The sequence below is a fragment of the Plutella xylostella genome, chromosome 29 (genome assembly GCF_932276165.1).
Source record: "Plutella xylostella chromosome 29, ilPluXylo3.1, whole genome shotgun sequence".
Taxonomy (NCBI): Eukaryota; Metazoa; Arthropoda; class Insecta; order Lepidoptera; family Plutellidae; genus Plutella; species Plutella xylostella.
The window spans coordinates 2,539,860-2,560,876 of record NC_064009.1 but is presented as its reverse complement, the minus strand read 5'-3'; the positions used below and the strand labels follow the sequence as shown (position 1 = coordinate 2,560,876).

General features: G+C 36.6%; 1 protein-coding gene across 4 annotated transcripts; it reads left to right on the top strand.

The window, feature by feature from the left end:
• The first annotated feature begins 302 nt into the window (after window positions 1–302).
• Window positions 303–18,375, top strand: LOC105388933 (protein lifeguard 1). Of its 4 annotated transcripts, XM_038116367.2 has the most exons (9): window positions 313–452; window positions 1,161–1,176; window positions 1,311–1,359; window positions 10,792–10,991; window positions 13,059–13,163; window positions 13,666–13,772; window positions 14,691–14,850; window positions 17,057–17,186; window positions 17,593–18,236. In XM_038116367.2, exons 3-9 carry the CDS (start codon window positions 1,329–1,331, stop codon window positions 17,823–17,825), a joined length of 966 nt encoding a protein of 321 aa, XP_037972295.2. In that variant the 5' UTR covers window positions 313–452; window positions 1,161–1,176; window positions 1,311–1,328; the 3' UTR covers window positions 17,826–18,236. The 4 variants fall into 4 exon arrangements, with proteins under 4 accessions (XP_048487599.1, XP_037972295.2, XP_048487598.1 ...); XM_048631642.1 differs by lacking the exon at window positions 1,311–1,359 and having other exon boundaries at window positions 303–452; window positions 1,161–1,250; window positions 17,593–18,235; XM_048631641.1 differs by lacking the exons at window positions 313–452; window positions 1,161–1,176; window positions 1,311–1,359 and adding an exon at window positions 9,979–10,070.
• The last annotated feature ends 2,642 nt before the right edge of the window (window positions 18,376–21,017 follow it).

Sequence of the window (21,017 nt, the reverse complement as noted above, 5' to 3'; positions counted from 1 at the left end):
CATAATTTAATATTTTTATCCTGCAGTAGCGTGTCTGTGATTTTAAGGAAAACACTCAGAATAATAACAAACTTGAGCTTTGACGCTGGTTATTAGGTACCAATATGAACTTTTAGAGATCCGGCTGGTGTGTTCTAGCGTCGTCATAGCAACCTCTAAAGGTCCCTGACTTGATGAAAGGATTTTTATAGTGCTATAAGATATTCCAATAAAGGAAGGCTGTTATTATTCTGAAAAAAAAGTAAATGAATCATAGACACACCAAATGAATGAACGAAACATAGATGATATTTCTTTTTCTTCAATACAACTGTCAATGTCAAATAAAGTGAACAGGCGACAGACGTGAATTTCTGTGTTTTATTTTCAATTTCATAAATTCAGTGAGTGTTTCTAGTAAACTGTGCTAAATACCTCCATTCTTTAGTGAAAAACATACTAACACGCAAAAGGTAAGAAAGACCCTTTATGTTGCTACTGCAAGTTGGTATCGTCTCCGAAAAACAGATCGATCATTTTGTTGCGCCATAAAGTCTGGCACTTTCTAGATAAAATACAACCTCCTGCAGGTTGTGCTGGTAATTGTTTGTAGCTGATGATATTACGTAGTTTATTTCCTCTATAGCTGATGATAAGAGTTAAAACAGCAATTCGCTTTTACAGTCTCATCCTCACTTTAGAAGAATATTTTCAAGACACATCTAAAAAATATTTTCTGAGACCTGTGAAGTCACAATTTGGAATATTTTTCTCCGCTTAGGTACCTACTTATTTATTGCATACGTACGTGAGAAGGTAGGTAGTATTTGAATTAATAACTAAAATTGTACCAACTATTTTAATTATATCTAAGATTATTGAGATCTTCATGATTTGTTTTTATTAAATTTATCAGAAGTTGTATGAAAAATATTACATATTAAGTAATACTATTTCACAACCATTTCATATGAGTGGTACATTACAAACTTTCTTCTCAAAATGCCATGATGAAGAGCTAAAGTATATTTTTCATAGATGTGTAATAGTAAAATTTTATTCAAGTATTTTCTGAACTATGTTAGCTATGTATCTAAGTTCCTGCTTATTACAATATTTATCTCAAACAAGTGTTTATCTTTGTTATCATAGCTCGTTCATCAGCTATCACATTGTTCCAGATTCTTTATTCACCGTGTAAGTCTCGACAACCTCAACCACGGCTTCCGACAAAATAAACACCAAAGAACAGCCAAATTACAACACAATGTGTATGTATAAGTTTATTTTCTAGTTTGAAATAGCCCGTAATGGAATTCTTATTTCCGCAGTGGGACTAACAAGCGGCCATGTTCCAGAACCCGGGAGTTTACCCAGGAGGTCATTACTAACATTTTATGCACATTTATGTATTTGTATTTTTGTATACTTATAATGTAATAATTTGAAAATAACAAACTGCCACAAAAAAATATTGAAAAAGTTAAGGGCCTTACTGCACTAACTAAAACAGTGTTTCACAGATATTTAAATCACTATCAAATCTCTTATAAATCTGTCTAATACCCTTCTATCTAAATACATAATCACTGTTTAAAAAAACTTTTTTGATGTGGTTGGTTTGTTGTTTCAAGTAATTATTTTGTTTCACCATAAAGTACTTTCAGTGTAGGTTTTGATCATTACTTATGTGATGTAAAATATATTTAAAAAAAAAACTATAGGAGTAAAAATTAAAATCACATAAAAGACATTCAAAGCCTGTACTAGACCCCTTGCTTGAAAAGCTTCTTACTAAACACTTTACACATACTTACTACAGTTCCTAAAATCCCTAAGGTTGATACTAACACATCAATATTGTAAATATCCAATAAATAATCTGCACTATCAACCTAATGCATGCCACTGGACAATCAACACTATTCTTTGTAAATATTTTAAATATTGCACCAAAACACACCATTGCCGAAATTTCTAATTCCAAAGAATAAGAAAGGAGATTCTGTCTATTGATGTGGGCTGCAGGAATAAGTTCAAAACATTCTCACAACATACACTTTAGATTTGTTTAAAGTCCGACTAATGATTATGAATGACTGATTGTCCACATGCATGACGAAAATTATCTTATCATGGACTTTTCGAGAAATCAATAGCTAATTCTACTCAACAACTTTCATATTGTTGTTATTAGTACTTCAGTCTGTGAGTCACTGTATTATATTATGTACGTCTAGGTATATGGTTGGTATTCCCTCGTGACCTGTCTATTGATCTATGCACACGATAGCGTTGCTACAACACGACACGATAATAGTGATAAGTTGTCCAGTCAATTGATTTTGAAAAGCTATTTGATGTAACTATTGAACTTAGATTGAATCAATAACATTACTAGGTAATACATCGTAGGTACCTTTCTTTTCTTCAGCCTACATTAACCCACGACTGGGTATTAGGCTTTCTCGACGTCACATCAAGTTCTGTGGTGCTGTCCTAGTATACGCTAGCTTTTCGAAGGGAATTCCATCATAAAAACTGCGTACTAAATCGAAATCTGTTAGGTTGTTTTAAAGTGAAAGAGTAGCAAACCAAACATCCATACTTATATTAAACAGTAGATACAAACTTTCACGTTTATAATAATAGTAGAACTTTATCGTACTACTAGGTATCTATAATAGGTTCTGTATTTAGATTCCACGTAATGACACCTCAAGGCCGTCGTTAACATCAGCTTACGTAGATATGTGACTCATGCAACATAGTTGCGACTGTTATGCAATAGTACAAATGAAGAATAAAACATTAAAAAAACGAGATCGGCCACCACAAAATACCCAAACTAGTTTTTAGATTATGCAATGTGAATGGTACCTACAAAACCCTAAAAAGGTCGCGTGTAACATAATGACTGTGGCATTAATGTGGTTACATTCTCGGGTGTAACATTAAAATGTATCATGCCATATCAATGGAAACCTAAAGATGACACTATTCTTTGTAAATATTCTAAATATTGCACCAAAAAACACACCATTGCCGAAATTTCTAATTCCAAAGAATAAGAAAGGAGATTCTGTCTATTGATGTGGGCTGCAGGAATAAGTTCAAAACATTCTCACAACATACATTTTAGGTCTGTCTTTTAGTCTGATTAATGATTATGAATGACTGATTGTCATCCTGCATGACAAAAATTATCTTATCATGGACTTTTCGAGAAATTAATAGCTAATTCTACTCAACAACTTTCATATTGTTATTACTCCTTCAGTCTGTGAGTCACTGTATTATATTATGTACTGTACTATATTATGTACGTCTAGGTATATGGTTGGTATTCCCTCGTGACCTGTCTATTGATCTATGCACATGATAGCGTTGCTACAACATGACACTATAATAGTGATAAATTGTCCGGTCAATTGATTTTAAAAAGCTATTTGATGTAACTATTGAACTTAGATTGAATCAATAACATTACTAGGTAATACATCGTAGGTACCTTTCTTTTCTTCAGCCTACATTAACCCACGACTGGGTATTAGGCTTTCTCGACGTCACATCAAGTTCTGTGGTGCTGTCCTAGTATACGCTAGCTTTTCGAAGGGAATTCCATCATAAAAACTGCGTACTAAATCGAAATCTGTTAGGTTGTTTTAAAGTGAAAGAGTAGCAAACCAAACATCCATACTTATATTAAACAGTAGATACAAACTTTCACGTTTATAATAATAGTAGAACTTTATCGTACTACTAGGTATCTATAATAGGTTCTGTATTTAGATTCCACGTAATGACACCTCAAGGCCGTCGTTAACATCAGCTTACGTAGATATGTGACTCATGCAACATAGTTGCGACTGTTATGCAATAGTACAAATGAAGAATAAAACATTAAAAAAACGAGATCGGCCACCACAAAATACCCAAACTAGTTTTTAGATTATGCAATGTGAATGGTACCTACAAAACCCTAAAAAGGTCGCGTGTAACATAATGACTGTGGCATTAATGTGGTTACATTCTCGGGTGTAACATTAAAATGTATCATGCCATATCAATGGAAACCTAAAGATGACACAATAGCAAACAAGTTCAGATCGTAAATGGCATTCAAATTATTTAAAAACAGTTCCCAAACTAAAAAATATATATTGAAAACTTCAGCAATTTACTATGTGCTTTTACATACCTAGCTAATTGATTAGATTTATAGGAGGTCTTGTTTTAAGATGAGATACTTAACTGATAAGTCTAATACCTAATATCCAAGAACTAGCTGTACTTCGAATCGCAGGATACGTCAATTGCGGACAATTAGGTGGTTCACTGCGGGACAGTCACTCACCTTGTTTATCGTCTCGTCTGATTCATACAGGTTGCGTGTACGATAACCACGATACGATAACTAAAAATATTTACCTTCTTATAATTTACGTTTATATTATTGATACAAAGAAGCAGCGACCTTTGATATATTCTTGGAGGTGATTGTCTGCTAAAAAATGAATGCCATTTCCGTAAAATACATCAGTGCAGCGAGCACTGGATTCGATACTATTTTCGAATCTACACGAAGGGTCACTTTTACCAAACGCTAAACGTATTTAAATCAAATTTTAAATACATTTTGTACTAACTGACAGACGTTTGACAGGCTACTAAATACGTTTAGCGTTTGGTGAAATTCCACCTAACATATGGAAAAAACAAATGTCACTTTTGGAACTAACTTTCATGGAAGTAATAATACAACAGGAATACGCACTGCACCAAAAAAACGAGCCGACAGAGATAGTCAGCACGGAGCCCTCCATCTCTTTCTATTTTTGGTGACCATAATTTTAGGTAATTCATGAGACATCACTTCTAATCTATTATGTCGCGAATAGGTGTCGATGGTCTAGTCTTAGCAAAATCGCACTCTTTATTGTCAGGACTTTATAGTTCGACTGTAACGATAATAAACACTTGCGATGAATCGGAATTTATCATCGGGTTTAAAATGATGAAAAGTTGTGGGAATTACTTGGAACCACCTTTGCTATGTTTCTTCATTGGAAGGAAAGCTGAAATTTGGGTAAATATAATTTTAAGTAAATAAAATTAAGTTGGGTGTAGTGTTGTCAAGAAAGTATCAAAACAGGTTATAGTGCGACAAACTTATCTGTTCCGGTGAGAGCGAACTAAATTGATCCATATCTCATTACTTACTAATTAATTGTATATTGTAAAAGATTAGATGGGTTTATTAACACCGCAAGAGCGAATTAATAATACGAGAAAACTTAAAATCTTATTGAATTAAGAAATATTAGACATTTATGTGAGCTCTCACCGGAACAGATAAGTTTGTGGCACTGTAACATTAAACTCAACTATGTACCTAAAACGTGTTTACTCTGTGGGTGTTCAGTTTACATAGTCTAGTTGATGAAAATCATAAGATTTCTAAAAATCTCAAATATCTCAACCTAAGTGCTTCCGCCGGTTTTAAGCTTGATAAATTATCTTATAATACTCATATCTATCACCAAAAAAATCAACAGCTCTTAACTCTTTACCAGCCTTATAAGATAACAGCCACAATAATACCTAATGATACTTAGGTAGGTATAAAATAAAACAAAAAGTTGAATGAAACAGGTCCTAATTAATGGAAAGTGATTCAAAAGCACGAATGAATGGTCACCCTAACCATAACGTCTCTCACAACAGTATAAACGTCATCCGTCATCTTGACAACTTCGGTCTTGTTGTAAAGTATTTAGAAAAACTACCAATATTTTTTATGAAATTATTATTCATACAAATACCAAATATTTAATTAAAATTACATGTTTATAATGATTTATTATAAATTTGTTTTTGAAAATGATATGATATACAGTAGTCTATGAGTTAATTTAATATTTTTGTTGCATAGCTCTCTTCGTACAAAATCTACTAAAGTTTACACAACTAAATCCTGGCAATTGTTAGAAAGAGAGGAAGGGCTCTGTGGTAACCCTCTCTATCGGCTCGCGGCCTCTTTCACTTCAAATATAAATCTTAAGGTGAATTCGTTAGGTCTATTTTTGTTTGCATCATTTTGGTGAGTGCGCATTCCTGTTGTATTATTACTTCCATGCTAACTTTACCTTACATTTTGACAGTGACAGTTGACGATACGCAACGTAAACGGAGGTTTCGAATCCTGTGCTCGCGACTCAGTAGTTATGTAATTAGTACGAGTAAGCGAGCGATGACGATGGCATAGCTGCATGTTGCATTATGAGTGAAGCAAAAGCAATATACTTTGCAATGTTAGGTATAAAATAAAAGATAAAGAAACATTTGACACACTGACAGCAAAAGAAAATATTCAGAACAAGAAATAATATAGGTTGGTTGCTGTCCAGAGCGCCGAAAAGGCACCAACTCAGCATGTGCTGTAGACAATAAAGGCACAGAGCTGGTTTCCAGCTGGCCCTTAATAAATGCTTTACCGTGTCAACCTTTTAAATTACTTATCGTGAATTTATTTTCGTCTCAAGATGTCAAGCTAGGCGTCGGCAGGTGAATAATTTTGAAACCGGTATTTTGTTTTTGGATATAGTTGAGTAGCCGTAACGGACGCTTGATTACGTAACAATTAAAATAACCCTTTTCCGGTGGACATTTTATAAACCTTCAACACTGAAACATCAACCATTCATGTAACTTGTCACTAATCTGAATCAAAGCGATTTAAAACTACGTGGCCACCTACAGATACACAATTACAAGGTCCAACATATTTATAAGTACCCTATTTCGGTTGAAAATATACGTCTGACTGAGCTTCTACTCTAATATCTAAGTGCTGTAAAAATTGTTAAAATTAATTTATTTATGCCATATTTTATTACACATTTCCCACAAAGATTTTTCTTACAAAGAAAGTTTCATTCATTACTAAAATCGTAGTACTAGTTGGCAAGACGTCAAGGGTATGAGGTCATAGTGGAAAAGAAATCGATATTGCCGCGTGAGAAACTACGTATGCATGAGTCAGACCAAGGGAAATTAAAAGACAGTTACATTATCTATTAAAATTGTAGTATATAAGTAATAATATTTATAATATATATATAATATGTTACCATATATATGTATGTTGAGAAAATAGTCTTAATTTTTATATACTTACCCGGAGGAATTATTATTATTGTAGTATACAATATCTATCGTGTGCATGTACGTGACGTCATGTCATGAATGATAATTTTCTGCAGGAATAGCGAATGCACCTGCCTACCCACTTTCTTTGCACCAGACCTCATTAATTGTGCTTCTTATAAATTGGCTTCGGATGAGTGCTCTTGAGCCATCTCCACACTTTGTGTCACAGCCGGACGCTAATTAGCTTTGCTACCAGCAAACGTAAACATCTATGGGTGTTCATCTTTAGATGGTATGAAGATGTCACATCCTGAGCTGTCTCTTCAATATTAGCCTGTGCGGTGATTGAATTTCAGGGGATCGACTCCAATATTGTTTACTGACTAGATTTTGGCGTATGATTTTCATTATTATGGTTGTGTCTTCGATTCGATATATTCAATACTATGAGGTGTTGTTGTTTTTCAGTTTCTACTTTGTGTTTTTTTACCAGTTATGCATTTGAAAGAGATTTGTCATATTTTTGTATGGATTACCAATTATTCTAGAGAACAGTGCTTTATCACAATCAACTCATGTCGTCACAGTTTTTATGTACATCTTTTTAACTATGTTACCCCATTTACACTCTCGCCTCGGCCCTCGCCTCCTCGCTCGCCTCGTCACTCGTGCGGAGGCGCGAATGTAAACACCCACTCGCGTGTGACGCGAGTGGGTGTTTACACTCTCGTGCAGAGTTCAGTTGTCTTTGAGCTAGCAACGATGGAGGACGTCGAAGTTTTAGCCGCAACAATAAAGAATTTATGTATGATCACCGATTACTTCGCCGTTTATGGACCGATTTTGAAAATTCTTTTTTTTATGTATTGGGTTGAGATCCCATGTGGTCCCATTTTTCTCAAATTTTGATTCCACCTCCAAGGGTGGGTAAAGGGTTAAAAACAGGCTATGAATTTCCATTTTGGGTACCTATTAACCGATTGTAGTTAATGAAATTTAGAAAGTACATAGGTACTTACCTATATTTTTAACATTAAAAAAAATATGATGGTGACCTTGAGCTGATCTGATGATGGAAACGGAAGGTAGTCAAGGGAACTCCTCAACGGTAGGTATATAGCAACTACTTCGTGTTTACTACTGACTAGTAGGACTTATAGGTATCATTTGCTTCTTAATTTTGATTGTCAATTATTGCAAATAAACTAAGTATAAATAAGTAATAAAATATAATAATGATAAAAAAACGACTTCAAAAAACCACTAAAACGTAAGAAATAATTTAAGGTTTAGACATGGTTTAGACCTATTCTATGTGACAGTACTAATATATCTAAGCAGGTAAGTACTGCTTTTATTTCTTACGTTTTAGTGTTTTTTTTATTATTATTATTTTATTGAAATATTTACTTATATGAAATTAAATATTTCGTCTTGCGACCAATCCATTATACAACTGAGGAAAAAACACTACGTTATAATCATACGACGACGAACACAACCTGCGCGGCACGATGTAGAAGCCAGAATGAAGCGGACGCGAGAGTGTAAACACCCGCTCGCGTGCGACGCGAGCTCCTTTGACTCGTGCCCCAAAAACCGCTCCGGACGCGAGCCACGAGCGTCTGTTCACACTCGCGCCTCGCCCCTCGCCTTGTCGCTCGCCTCGCCACTCGTGCGATACCCCATTTACACTCTCGCACGAGTGGCGAGGCGAGCGACAAGGCGAGGGGCGAGGCGCGAGTGTGAACAGACGCTCGTGGCTCGCCTCCTCGCTCGCCTCGCCACTCGCGGCGCTCGCGTCCGGAGCGGTTTTTGGGGCACGAGTCAAAGAAGCTCGCGTCGAGCTCGCGTCGCACGCGAGCGGGTGTTTACACTCTCGCGTCCGCTTCATTCTGGCTTCTACATCGGGCCGCGCAGGTTGTGTTCGTCGTCGTATAATTATAACGTAGTGTTTTTTCCTCAGTTGTATAATGGATTGGTCGCAAGACGAAACATTTAATTTCATATAAGTAAATATTTCAATAAAATAATAATAATAAAAAAACACTAAAACGTAAAAAATAAAAGCAGTACTTACCTGCTTAGATATATTAGTACTGTCACATAGAATAGGTCTAAACCATGTCTAAACCTTAAATTATTTCTTACGTTTTAGTGGTTTTTTGAAGTCGTTTTTTTTATCATTATTTTATTTTATTACTTATTTATACTTAGTTTATTTGCAATAATTGACAATCAAAATTAAGAAGCAAATGATACCTATAAGTCCTACTAGTCAGTAGTAAACACGAAGTAGTTGCTATATACCTACCATTGAGGAGTTCCCTTGACTACCTTCCGTTTCCATCATCAGATCAGCTCAAGGTCACCATCATATTTTTTTTAATGTTAAAAATATAGGTAAGTACCTATGTACTTTCTAAATTTCATTAACTACAATCGGTTAATAGGTACCCAAAATGGAAATTCATAGCCTGTTTTTAACCCTTTACCCACCCTTGGAGGTGGAATCAAAATTTGAAAAAAATGGGACCACATGGGATCTCAACCCAATACATAAAAAAAAAGAATTTTCAAAATCGGTCCATAAACAGCGAAGTAATCGGTGATCATACATAAATTCTTTATTGTTGCGGCTAAAACTTCGACGTCCTCCATCGTTGCTATCTCAAAGACAACTGAACTCTACACGAGAGTGTAAACACCCACTCGCGTCACACGCGAGTGGGTGTTTACATTCGCGCCTCGGCACGAGTGACGAGGCGAGCGAGGAGGCGAGGGCCGAGGCGAGAGTGTAAATGGGGTACGAGAGTGTAAATGGGGTATGTAGGTACGACGTACACAATTATATAGTATGACACATTAGTGACCACACACACCATTACCACCCACATGTGAACTAACGTTAGTATTGTCGCGAATGTCTACTGACAAAGGTTAGTTTTCGCTATTTACAATCCAAACATAAAAAATGTGTACAAGACACTAAAATTAACGTTTATTGCTTTTACGCATCAATGGTACCTATATTCTTCTTTTCTGCATTTTGAACATGCAGTGATTACTTTTGTGCATGTACTTATTATGTTTATCAGTGTATTTTTTTGCGTATGCAAGTGAATGATAATAATGATTGTTTGTGTCTTCTTAACCTTTCTGTGTCTTTGTCCATAGTTATTGTATAGTATCTATAGGTAGTGTGTACTTCTCAATTTCCTGTGGGAATTTTCAGAGAACAATAAAATGAGTTGTTACAGCTCACGCACAATGGTTTTGTGTGTATTCAAATCTGTACACTAATAATATAAATACTTGCTAAGCTTTTGCACCGTATCTACGTGAATACCTAACCCAATGTTGCACTTATAAGTCTTTGCGAAGTCTATTTGTTTCACAGTCACACTTAAAGGGCACAGATACTCACAAAACCCACAAGACACTGGCTAAATGTCGTTCGTTATTGTGTTCAAACCCTTGTACCAAAAGTCGTGTTCACACTGGGTGAAACATTGCCCAGATCCACTACATCAATAAACCCATTGACGTAGAATCGTTCAATGCCTATGTGTAATAATGAAAGCTATGGATCGCCCAGTGTAAACTCGGCATTACCAAAACATGGCGACATATTCCTAAAAACTTATTTACCAATTTCAGATCAGAATCAGGGAGGTTACCCGCAAGGCGGGTACCCGCAAGCCGGCTACCCTCAGGGCGGGTACCCGCCGCCGGGAGCGTACCCGCCTGGGGCGTACCCGCAGGGAGGGGCAGGGTACCCGCCTGGAGGGTACCCGCCGCAGCCGGGGTTCCAGCCAGGGTTCCAGCCGGGGTATGGAGGCGCGGGAGGGTATGGGGAGGTGAGTTGACATTTTTTTGAACTTATGTAGCCGATTATGGGTGGGAAGAAGTTGCGAAAGTTAGTAGGGACTTTGAACCTCTATTTTCTTTGAACTTTATGTCCATTTGCTCAAAACGTGTTAAGAAAATAAAAATATGGATTTCATAAGCATTAAATTATAATATAACAGACATCGATAGGTATATCGGCACAAGTTGTCGTGAATAATATGTAGAACATCAGTTAGCTACCGTGCCTATGTGATGGCTCTACCTTGTAATAGTTAGCCGCACGCTGTTAGCTGGCATTGTAGACGGTCATTCACACTGTCATTCTATCACTACATGACTGTATGTGTGGACAGATTGATGTCGACAATATCTTATCTTCTTATGATTCATCTATGTGTATCATGAACAAATCATCGGCAAAGTTAAACCAGGGTAGCCCCCTTGCGATATTATTTTCTTATGTAAGTATTTTATACGTTGTCGAACTTTGCATTATTTATCTTATCCTAAAACAAGGCAGGTGTCATGAGTAATGATTATCAGATTAGATTAAAGATAATACAGTTTGTATATCGTGAAAAATACATATTATAGGGAATATGACTAGGCAAAATACAACTGCAATAGAACTAAAACGAAATTACCAAACAAGGTAGGTAATATAAAAAAAACAATGAATGAGCATAGATAAAAATATTTTTAGAAAGTAGAAGATATAGGTAACTACAGTAAAATAGCACTAAATATACAAGTTTAAGCATTTACAATATTAATAAAATTTATCATTTTACTGTCTGCGTCTATTATTATGTTCACCGGAACAAAGCATCTCTAAATCTCGATGGTCGTAAGATTGCAAATACCTATATAGTCATGTTGTTTATAATCGGTGGCAAAATATTTAATTTACTTAATAAAAAAATACGGTGGAGGTCTGCTGCCCGTGATATACTGCGTATACATACAATACCTACTAGTGATTTTAACATTAAAATTAAATCCTACGGTAATTAGGTCTAACCCACACTTTCTACAATACCAGTCCACGATAGCCATTGATTTTCATTGTAGTTTCATTTTAAAAACATAGTGAAAAATTAGAACAGACCAATGATAACCAATATAATTTAATATTAGTCATCGCATCAAATATCAAAGTTTATTTTTGTCAGGGGATTGCATTTTTATTTGTCATAGGTATCTACTAGCTATAACAAACTTTAGACTTAACACATACAATCCAGTACATTTATGTTTTATCTATCAGCCACCATTTGGAGTTTACCAATCTATCACGAAAGGATTAAGCGATGACTTGGCTGGACAAATATTTTATAAACTCCACCTTACATAATATATTGATGTTGATAAACATATTATATACATTTATTTACCGGCTATCGGTTTATCGTGTAGTTACATTTATTCATATTGTAAATGCAGTAATATGTCACAGGTGTGTGTGTTTTTCAATTTTATTAATGATATGGACAGTTAATAATTTCTGTAAGTGAAAACTAATAATGGAAATGGAGAAAAGTGCGATTAATACGTGGAAAAATCGATCGTTGTTGCGATGTTTAATAAAGTAGTGTCATCAATTTATGATCATGTTGGCGTATACCGAATTGACAATAGTGTTTTCATTTGTAGCCTTACCATACCATAATCACGTTTATTGAATTCCTGTAATGGTTTGTTCTGTTCTGTATGCATAGGTACCTTTATTGTGCACTTAATCCAGATATTATAGTGAATGACTGGGCAACTGGGCATGTGATAAAATGAGGATGATATATTATAATATATAACTTAGCTATATAACATAACAATAAAGCAACTGGCAAGGTATTATAGGAGAGTTACTACAGGCTATTACAAAAGTAGTAGGTATAGTAAGACCAGTAAGAGCGATTCAAGGGCTCATCTGAACCACTTTTTCTACAACCTTTAATAAACTCTACATTAATCTCTAATTTCGCTTCCTACCAGAGTATTTCAATATAGCAACAATGTACCTATAACATGAACATGCCCCAAGACCACACCCTTAAACCCTCAATTATATGTTGCAGCCGACAGGATACGGGCCGCCGGGCGCGTCCGGGATGCCCGAGGACGGCGAGGTCAAGAACTTCGACTTCACCGACCAGTCCATACGCAGGGCCTTCATACGTAAGGTGAGGATTAATTAGGTTTTGACAATTCATGGGTTTCATTATTATAAATTCATCAGCCAATAATCGTAAATACTGGTGTACGAAGCTACATCCGAAGGAGAGCTACAAACATGTTGAAAAAGCATTTTTCACTGTTTTGAAAAGATTTTCAAATAAGATTTGTTGTCCGTCACTGACTGTCTCAAGTGGCCAGGGTGCGCTGGGTGTATTATTTACCTATGCCACTCAGGGAAGCTTCTTCCGTGAAATATACCTCAAGTATGAAAATGAAACGGTTTATACCCCTTCGGTCGTTTAGGAAATTGAAGAAAGGAAAACAATTTCATAAATCTAAACGGCTTTTCCTTCTGCGGAACTCGTTTCCTAAAAGACTTTTATACCGAAAGGTCTTGAGAATAGGCAACAAAATAATAGACTGACGTCACACTCACACTACACCCAGGTCTTCCAGCAAACCTACCTTCCATTCTTATTATTATTAAACTCTCCATGTCTTCTCCAGGTGTACTCCATCCTGATGGTGCAGCTCCTCATAACGATGGGCTTCATAGCTCTGTTCCTCTACCACACGCCCACCAAGCTGTGGGTGGCGCGCAACCCCTTCATGTTGTGAGTATACGCTGTTTATTTATTTAACACAGCCGGGTTCCCCTCATCTCGCATAATCTTTATTGACCAAAACTCATTTCGCATAACTCGTATGGTCTAAACTTTTTTTGCCGAACCATCACTTTGCCAAGACTTATGTGGCATAAGGCTCGTTTCGTCTAAAACTCTTTAGGCACAATCTTTAAACACCTAAGTTTCGTTTGCTCAAATTTATGTTCGTCTATACCTATGTATAATCTTGTTTCTCCTAATGTTATCTTAATAAATAATATATTAAGTATGCAGTAAATGTACAAATTGTGGTATTTTTCTCAAACATCCTGAAAATCACGATATTTAATGAAAAAAAAACGAAAGTTAACGAGCGATATAATTATTACAAACCCCATGAGATCGGTGCGACGACGAGCAAAGCGAGGAGGAGCGTGTTAGGTGCACATGTTCATCAAAACCAAAGCGGAGCGAAGCGTTTTCCAACAACGGAAACAATACAAGGTACCAGTTTGCGCTATAGAGAGACGCTCCGTCAAAGTTAAAGCCAAACAAATATTATTACTTTGTATAAACCTATTATTAGGCTATTCAAGATTTGGCCATACTATTATTATTAGGCTAAACAAGATAATGCGAAATAACTTTTTACTAATCGAGATTTATGCCATACGATTTTCGGCCAAACGAGACTTTGACCAAACGTTACTATGCAATACGAGATTAGGCAAATAAATCTTAGGCCAAAAAAGGTAGAACCAACACAGCCGTATAATGCGACAGTGATAATTTTGCAACAGAAATTTATTGACAATCAACAATCAAAACTGCAGCGCTAACCACGACTCTATTTCGTATCTGGGTTCTTATTTGGTAGGTCAAGTTTTATTTTTCCTTATTTTAACCACCATTTACCTCCCATTCCAGCTGGATAGCGTTCATAGCGACCTTTGTCTGTCTGATCTCGATGGCGTGCTGCTCCAACGTGCGGCGCCAGTCGCCCACCAACTTCATCTTCCTCGGCATCTTCACCGTCTGCCAGAGCTTCCTGCTCGGCATCAGCGCCAGCATGTACAGCGCTAGTGAGGTGAGTTGTTGTAGTGGAAATGTATGTGAGCTATTGTACTATTTCTCTTAGTGTGTTGATGACCAACACTATAGCGCGCACTAGAGTTGTCACTGTGGTGTAAGGATTTGCCATTCAGAATAGCAAACACTATAGCGCACACTAGAGCTGTCACCATGGTGAAAGGATCAAGCATTTAGGATAGCGTCAGTCTAGGAGTATTCAGGGTGCACTAGCCTACTTTAGTGCTATGACCGTATAAGGCGGAGGAGACGTGTTACTATATGCCATCCGCTATTTAGCTTTGTAGTGATAATTCGGTATGTTAAGTAATTTTATGGTGATTGTTTTTATAATTTTAAATTGAAGTATGTTGGAATTTGAGACACTAATTTGAATATTTTTTATTTTACTGCTCTCGTTAATTTAATAAAAAATAATTAAAGATCGGCTCTTCGACGATTTTATGACGTCATTCGCTACCATGCAGCCGCTGACGTCATCAAGATCGTAACTCTGTGAATATTTACACTTTAGATTGACAGAAGTGACATTTAACAATTGAACATTTTTATTCTCTTTGGTTGAAACTTTAACCTTGAGCAGCGTCTTGAAGGACAAATTATATTTTAATTTTTGTTAAAATAATCGAAATCCTTGAATATTTTAAATTTTTAAGAATGGGACACTTATTAAGAAGATAATATCTCGAAACGGTTTTGGAATTAGCATCAAAAAATTTTACTTAACATACCGAATTGCGATTAAGAGCACAGCATAAGATTAATACCCGGGATGATGGAATGGTACCTACAGTTCTGCCCAAAATAACGGATATCTCAATAGCCGGATCTCAACCATCCGATCACACGATCCAAGTAGTTAGTATATAAAATTCCTTAAATCACGTTTGGATTTGGATCCGGTTATTGCGTCTTGGTCCGTGTGTCTGATCTCGATGGCGTGCTGCTCCACCGTGCGACGCCAGTCGCCCACCAACTTCATCTTCCTCGGCATCTTCACCGTCTGCCAGAGGTTCCTGCTCGGCATCAGCGCCAGCATGTACAGCGCTAGCGAGGTGAGTTGCTGTAGTGAACATTATGCGAGTTGTGCTCCAATTCTTACTGCCGGTTTCTATAACTCTATCTATCCATAACTGGTAGTTACTTTCATACGATTTTGACAGATTGTTACTTTTGATTATGTCAAAATCGTATGAAAGTAACTACCAGTTATGGATAGATAGAAATATAGAAACTGGCAGTTAAAGCGCACTAGAGCTGTCACCATGGTGAAAGGATTTGCCATTCAGAATAGCGTCAATCCCAGAGTGCCTAAGATGCGCCGGACGCCTTTAGTGCTGTGTGTGTATAGGGAAGGTATAGTGCTAGATTTGTAGTGCTATAAGAGGACAGCATAAGAGCCAGCACAAGATTAATACCCGGGATGAGACAGTACAATATTCCGCCCGAGATCACGGATATATCAATCAGCAGACGATCAAACGCAATCCGATCGATCGCGTCCAAGAATTTTAGTATGTAAAATGCCTTATATCGCGCTTGGATCCGTCTATAGAGACAAGGTTCATGTGCCTGATCTCCGTGGCGTGCTGCTCGTAGGGAAAATGGCACGAGCTATAGTCACACGAGTTATAGTCTTTCTTTTAGCGTGTTGGTGACAAACAGTAGTGTGTCTAGTGTTTGTCAATGAGGCCAAATGATTAGCCATTTAGAATAGCGTCAGTCTAGGAGTGCTCAGGATGGGCCGGACGTATACATATAAAAGTACAGTTGACTCGGGGCGGCTTATCCAGTGTCAATGAGTTATTGTGGTATATTTGGAAGGCGGTAATATATGTCTGTTGAAGTTACTATGTTAGCTCTACTAATAATATTTTTTGCAACAAAGAAAATAATAATAATTAGTTACGCTATAACGGCCTATCGGCAAGATCTTGCGGAAAATGTGAAAACCTCATAAAACGATCGTACACCGCCGTACCGCCGTACCGCCGTAGTAACACAATGGTCCAACCATCTCCGACTCCCACTAGCCTCACACATGAATGTAAAGGTTCCTGAATCAATACCCAGCTTACGTACAGACAGAATTAACTGTTTGAGTTATATACTATTGACTATTTTCTTGTTAACTATCTTCAATGTCTCCTTTAAATATTAATAGCATGAAAGCATTACTAAAACCGTATATTCCTACATTCCAGGTGATGCTAGCGGTGGGCATTACAGCAGCTGTGTGCTTCGCGCTCACGATATTCGCGCTGCAGACCAAGTACGACTTCACCGTCATGGGAGGGTTCCTGCTGTGTGCCGTCGTTGTACTGATGTTGTTCGGTGAGTTTAGGATATCATTATCATCAGTCCACCACCACCCTTCGGCCTCCTATGAAACGGTCGTAGGATTGCGTAATCTTTCACTGCTGAAGATTGGTTGGTTGGATTGCCAAAGAGCGACACAACTCTCTGTCCTCGACCTTCCTTAGTCAGACTACCGGCTCCCTGTCTTTATCCAGCGGACCGCAGGAAAACCCATGCTTGCTGTTCGTGGTATGCCCTTGAGAACTGGTTGAGTTCATCGGCGCTCGGTTCATCGGCATATATGACCTAATTCCACTTGATCATATTCGTAGACTTTGGTTGGACATAATGTTATTTATCAATTACTACTTTTTTACCTTCAACCTTTACTTTATAAACCCACAAACTACAAAAACTTACCCAACCATCAATTCCCTTCCAGGTATAATCTGCATCTTCATCCCTAGCAACCGCATCGTGACCCTCGTCTACGCATCTCTCGGCGCTCTCATATTCTCTCTCTACCTGGTCTATGACACACAACTCATGATGGGAGGCAAGCACAAGTACAGCATCTCACCCGAGGAGTATATCTTTGCAGCTCTCAACCTGTACTTGGACATTATTAACATCTTCCTGTACATTCTGACGATTATTGGAGCGTCGAGGGATTAGGTTGGGGTTGAGTAGGCCGCGGGACGATTTGGTTAGGTTTGCTTTGGTTGGATGTGTCGGTGTTAGCCCCAGTTTCGCCATAGACTGTTAAAACATTTAACACTCCTGTTAGATTTTAATGTCATCTCCATATTAAATTCTTGACAGATGTGTCAAAATTCAACAAGTAATCCCTTGTTTTGATCTAACAGAGTATGGTGAAACTAGGGCTTTTATTGGGTAGATAAGTTTTGTATGCATTTCTCGGTGTTTTTGTTCAAAATTATTGTATTTGGATGATTAAAGCATGTGAGGTCCACAAAAGCTAATCTATAAAGTGAACACCAATAGATGTGTAATAAATTTATAAGTAAAATGAGTGTGTAATATTCATGTCAGTCTTGTATTATTTTACTTGTTTAGTCATACTAAAGACTAAAGACTCTTTGATAAGATTATTTTGCCAGATTCTTTTTTATAATGAGTGACCCAGGGGTTACCAAGTTTTAAAGGCTCGCCATGCTCTTACATCTTTGGCATTTTAGTGTTTGGCTCCTTATTGATCTAACTAATACTGTTAAATAGATATTATAAAATAATGTATGTATATTCAGAAGAAATTATTTATAAAGAATACCCTATGGTAGTCCTTGAGTCCGTGTATTATTATGATTATAATTTGATTGTGTCAGTATATAACTGAAAAAGCCCGATTCCAATGTGTAGCATTCATTCCTAAACCCTAAATAAGGGATTTTTCCTGATTTCTTTTGTTAAAACATTGAATCGGGCTGCAGTAAAGTGTAACAGTATTGATTTGATGTAACGAAAGTTTTACAATGATAGAAAAGCTTTAAACTTGTTTATTAACAACTTAATGTCGTATAAATTTGGTCGTAAAACTCGTAAATAATAATAATAATAATAATAATATGTGGGGACATCTCACACACGGCCATCCGACCCCAAGCTAGGCAGAACCTGTGTTATGGGTGGCGGACAGCTGATATATCTACACAAATACATAGATAGATAGATACTAAATATAAATATCAACACCCAAGACCCGAGTACAAATATCTGTGTTTAAACAAATATCTGCCCCAGCCGGGAATCGAACCCGGGACCTTCGGCTCAGTAGTCAGGGTCACTAACCACTACGCCATTCGGCCGTCAAAAATATTTAATGTTTGGTAAAAACTAGTTTCATAGTAATCGTCCCGTGGATATTTAAGACTGTGGCTAACGCGTGGTTTAATATTTAAGTTCAGAAATACAGAGACCAAATACATAATGCCATTGTTATGTACAATGTATGTAGAAACTGGCAAACAAATTAGTATCCCTTTCAAACTTCGCTTTAAAAATGTAACGATAAAATATTACTATACTTGAGACTAATCGTTTCGTTCTGCTGTTTATTTTGAGTCTATATAGCTTTATTCTTGGCTATTAATATGAATGATATAGATTATTGTCGTATCGAAATAAAACCTACTTACCTGTGTCTACTCAAATTGTTTGAATAATCTAACTTTTAGTCTAAATCTTTGAAATCCTTCAAATGGTCCCGTAACTTAAGATGACTATTTAACTGTATGTACATATAATTAACGTTAATTATACCTAATATATTAATTATTTGAGTTAAAATGTTGTTTTTTTTTGCAAACCACGCGTTTGCCAAACCGTATGATAAGAAATTCATAGATGTGTTGTTTTAATTCAGTACGGTAGGACTTAGGGTAGAATTAGTTTGTTTTACTTAATTAGGAGTTATCTTTAAATATATTTATTATAAAGTAAATTTTAGCCTTTTGCTATTAATATAACAGGAGCCAGACACAACTAGCCAGGAATAAATAAGCATATAATTTAGAATTGATGCAATAAATTATTGAGATCAAATACAAATTAGTAACCAGAAAATATGAAAATATGACTGTTAGGACCATAGTTCATTCTAAGCTTTGAAATATTGTTTCTGGGGGTAACTTTTTGTTTAGTTTGGTCCTACCGTCATCTCTTACTACGAGCCTCACCGTGAACCGTTTCGTTTTTTGCTAGCATCTAAAACTAAGAATGACGCAATACAAATAATAGTTGTAATTAACAAATAAGATTGTATGTATATTAGTTTCTTTATATAATTATTATGTAATGTTTTTCTTAATATTACATTTAACCTACATATATTTACCAAGAAACTTGGAGATATGTTTTTCTAGATACCTACAATATTGCATAGCAGTCATAATAATATCTAAAAAACACGCAATCACGCCTTGTACTAATGTACTCCCTTGCGGGGTAGGCAGAGGTGCATTGCTGCACCCACTTTTCGCCAGAGTGTTATGTTAGTCCCAATGTAATAGGGGGCGGGCCTATTGCCATTTTACGGGCACATCCAAGACCCGAGAACAAATATCTGTGTTTAAACAAATATCTGCCCCAGCCGGGAATCGAACCCGGGACCATCGGCTCAGTAGTCAGGTCACTAACCACTACGCCATTCGGTCGTCGTAATAATATCTAATTTTACTTTAATATGGATCTATAATAAGTAGCTGTATTTTTATGCTTTACTGCATCAAATATTTCTAATCCTATTTATTAACTTCATCACAAGCATTCATCACGCAGAACATTGTAAATGCTTTAGGTATTTCTAATTCCTATCTATTGTGGCACTCATTTACAATCATTATCATAATTCATAACCCGCTATCATTATGAAAAACTCACCAATAAAATAAAATATACCTACCTACTTAATTACCTATAAGATACCTACTTAGATACATAAAAAATACCTTATTTACTTATCAGAAGTTTAGTCATCTCGAATTTTGTAATCCTTTATTAGTAAATAGAACTTGGAGGGTGACTAGGGGTTTAGGAATAGCACCTATAGGTACTTACTAGCCTCCCGTGTGAAAGTATGGGGTTAGTTACTCCTTAAGGGCTAGCACGGGGCGCCATAATTAAAACGAGAAAAGTTTTGCATCGCGCTCACTCACATGACATCGCGCAGGCTCAAGGTCAAGAGCGAGCGCGACGGAGAACTTTTGTCACGTCTTAAATGCGTCCCGTGCTACCTCTTCTTATCTTGACAAACAATTACAACGAGAACCTAATAATGCAACGAGATAGAATCGTGGTTAGCGCAACTACGCTCCGAAACTAGGTTTTACAGTGGCCCATCCGGTCATG

Coding starts and splice junctions, on each gene's coding strand:
- LOC105388933 (XM_038116367.2), top strand. CDS start 1,329: ATGTTCCAGAACCCGGGAGTTTACCCAGGAG. Junction 13,164..13,665: donor GCAGGGCCTTCATACGTAAG/GTGAGGATTAAT, acceptor TGTCTTCTCCAG/GTGTACTCCATCCTGATGGT. Junction 17,187..17,592: donor CGTTGTACTGATGTTGTTCG/GTGAGTTTAGGA, acceptor ATTCCCTTCCAG/GTATAATCTGCATCTTCATC.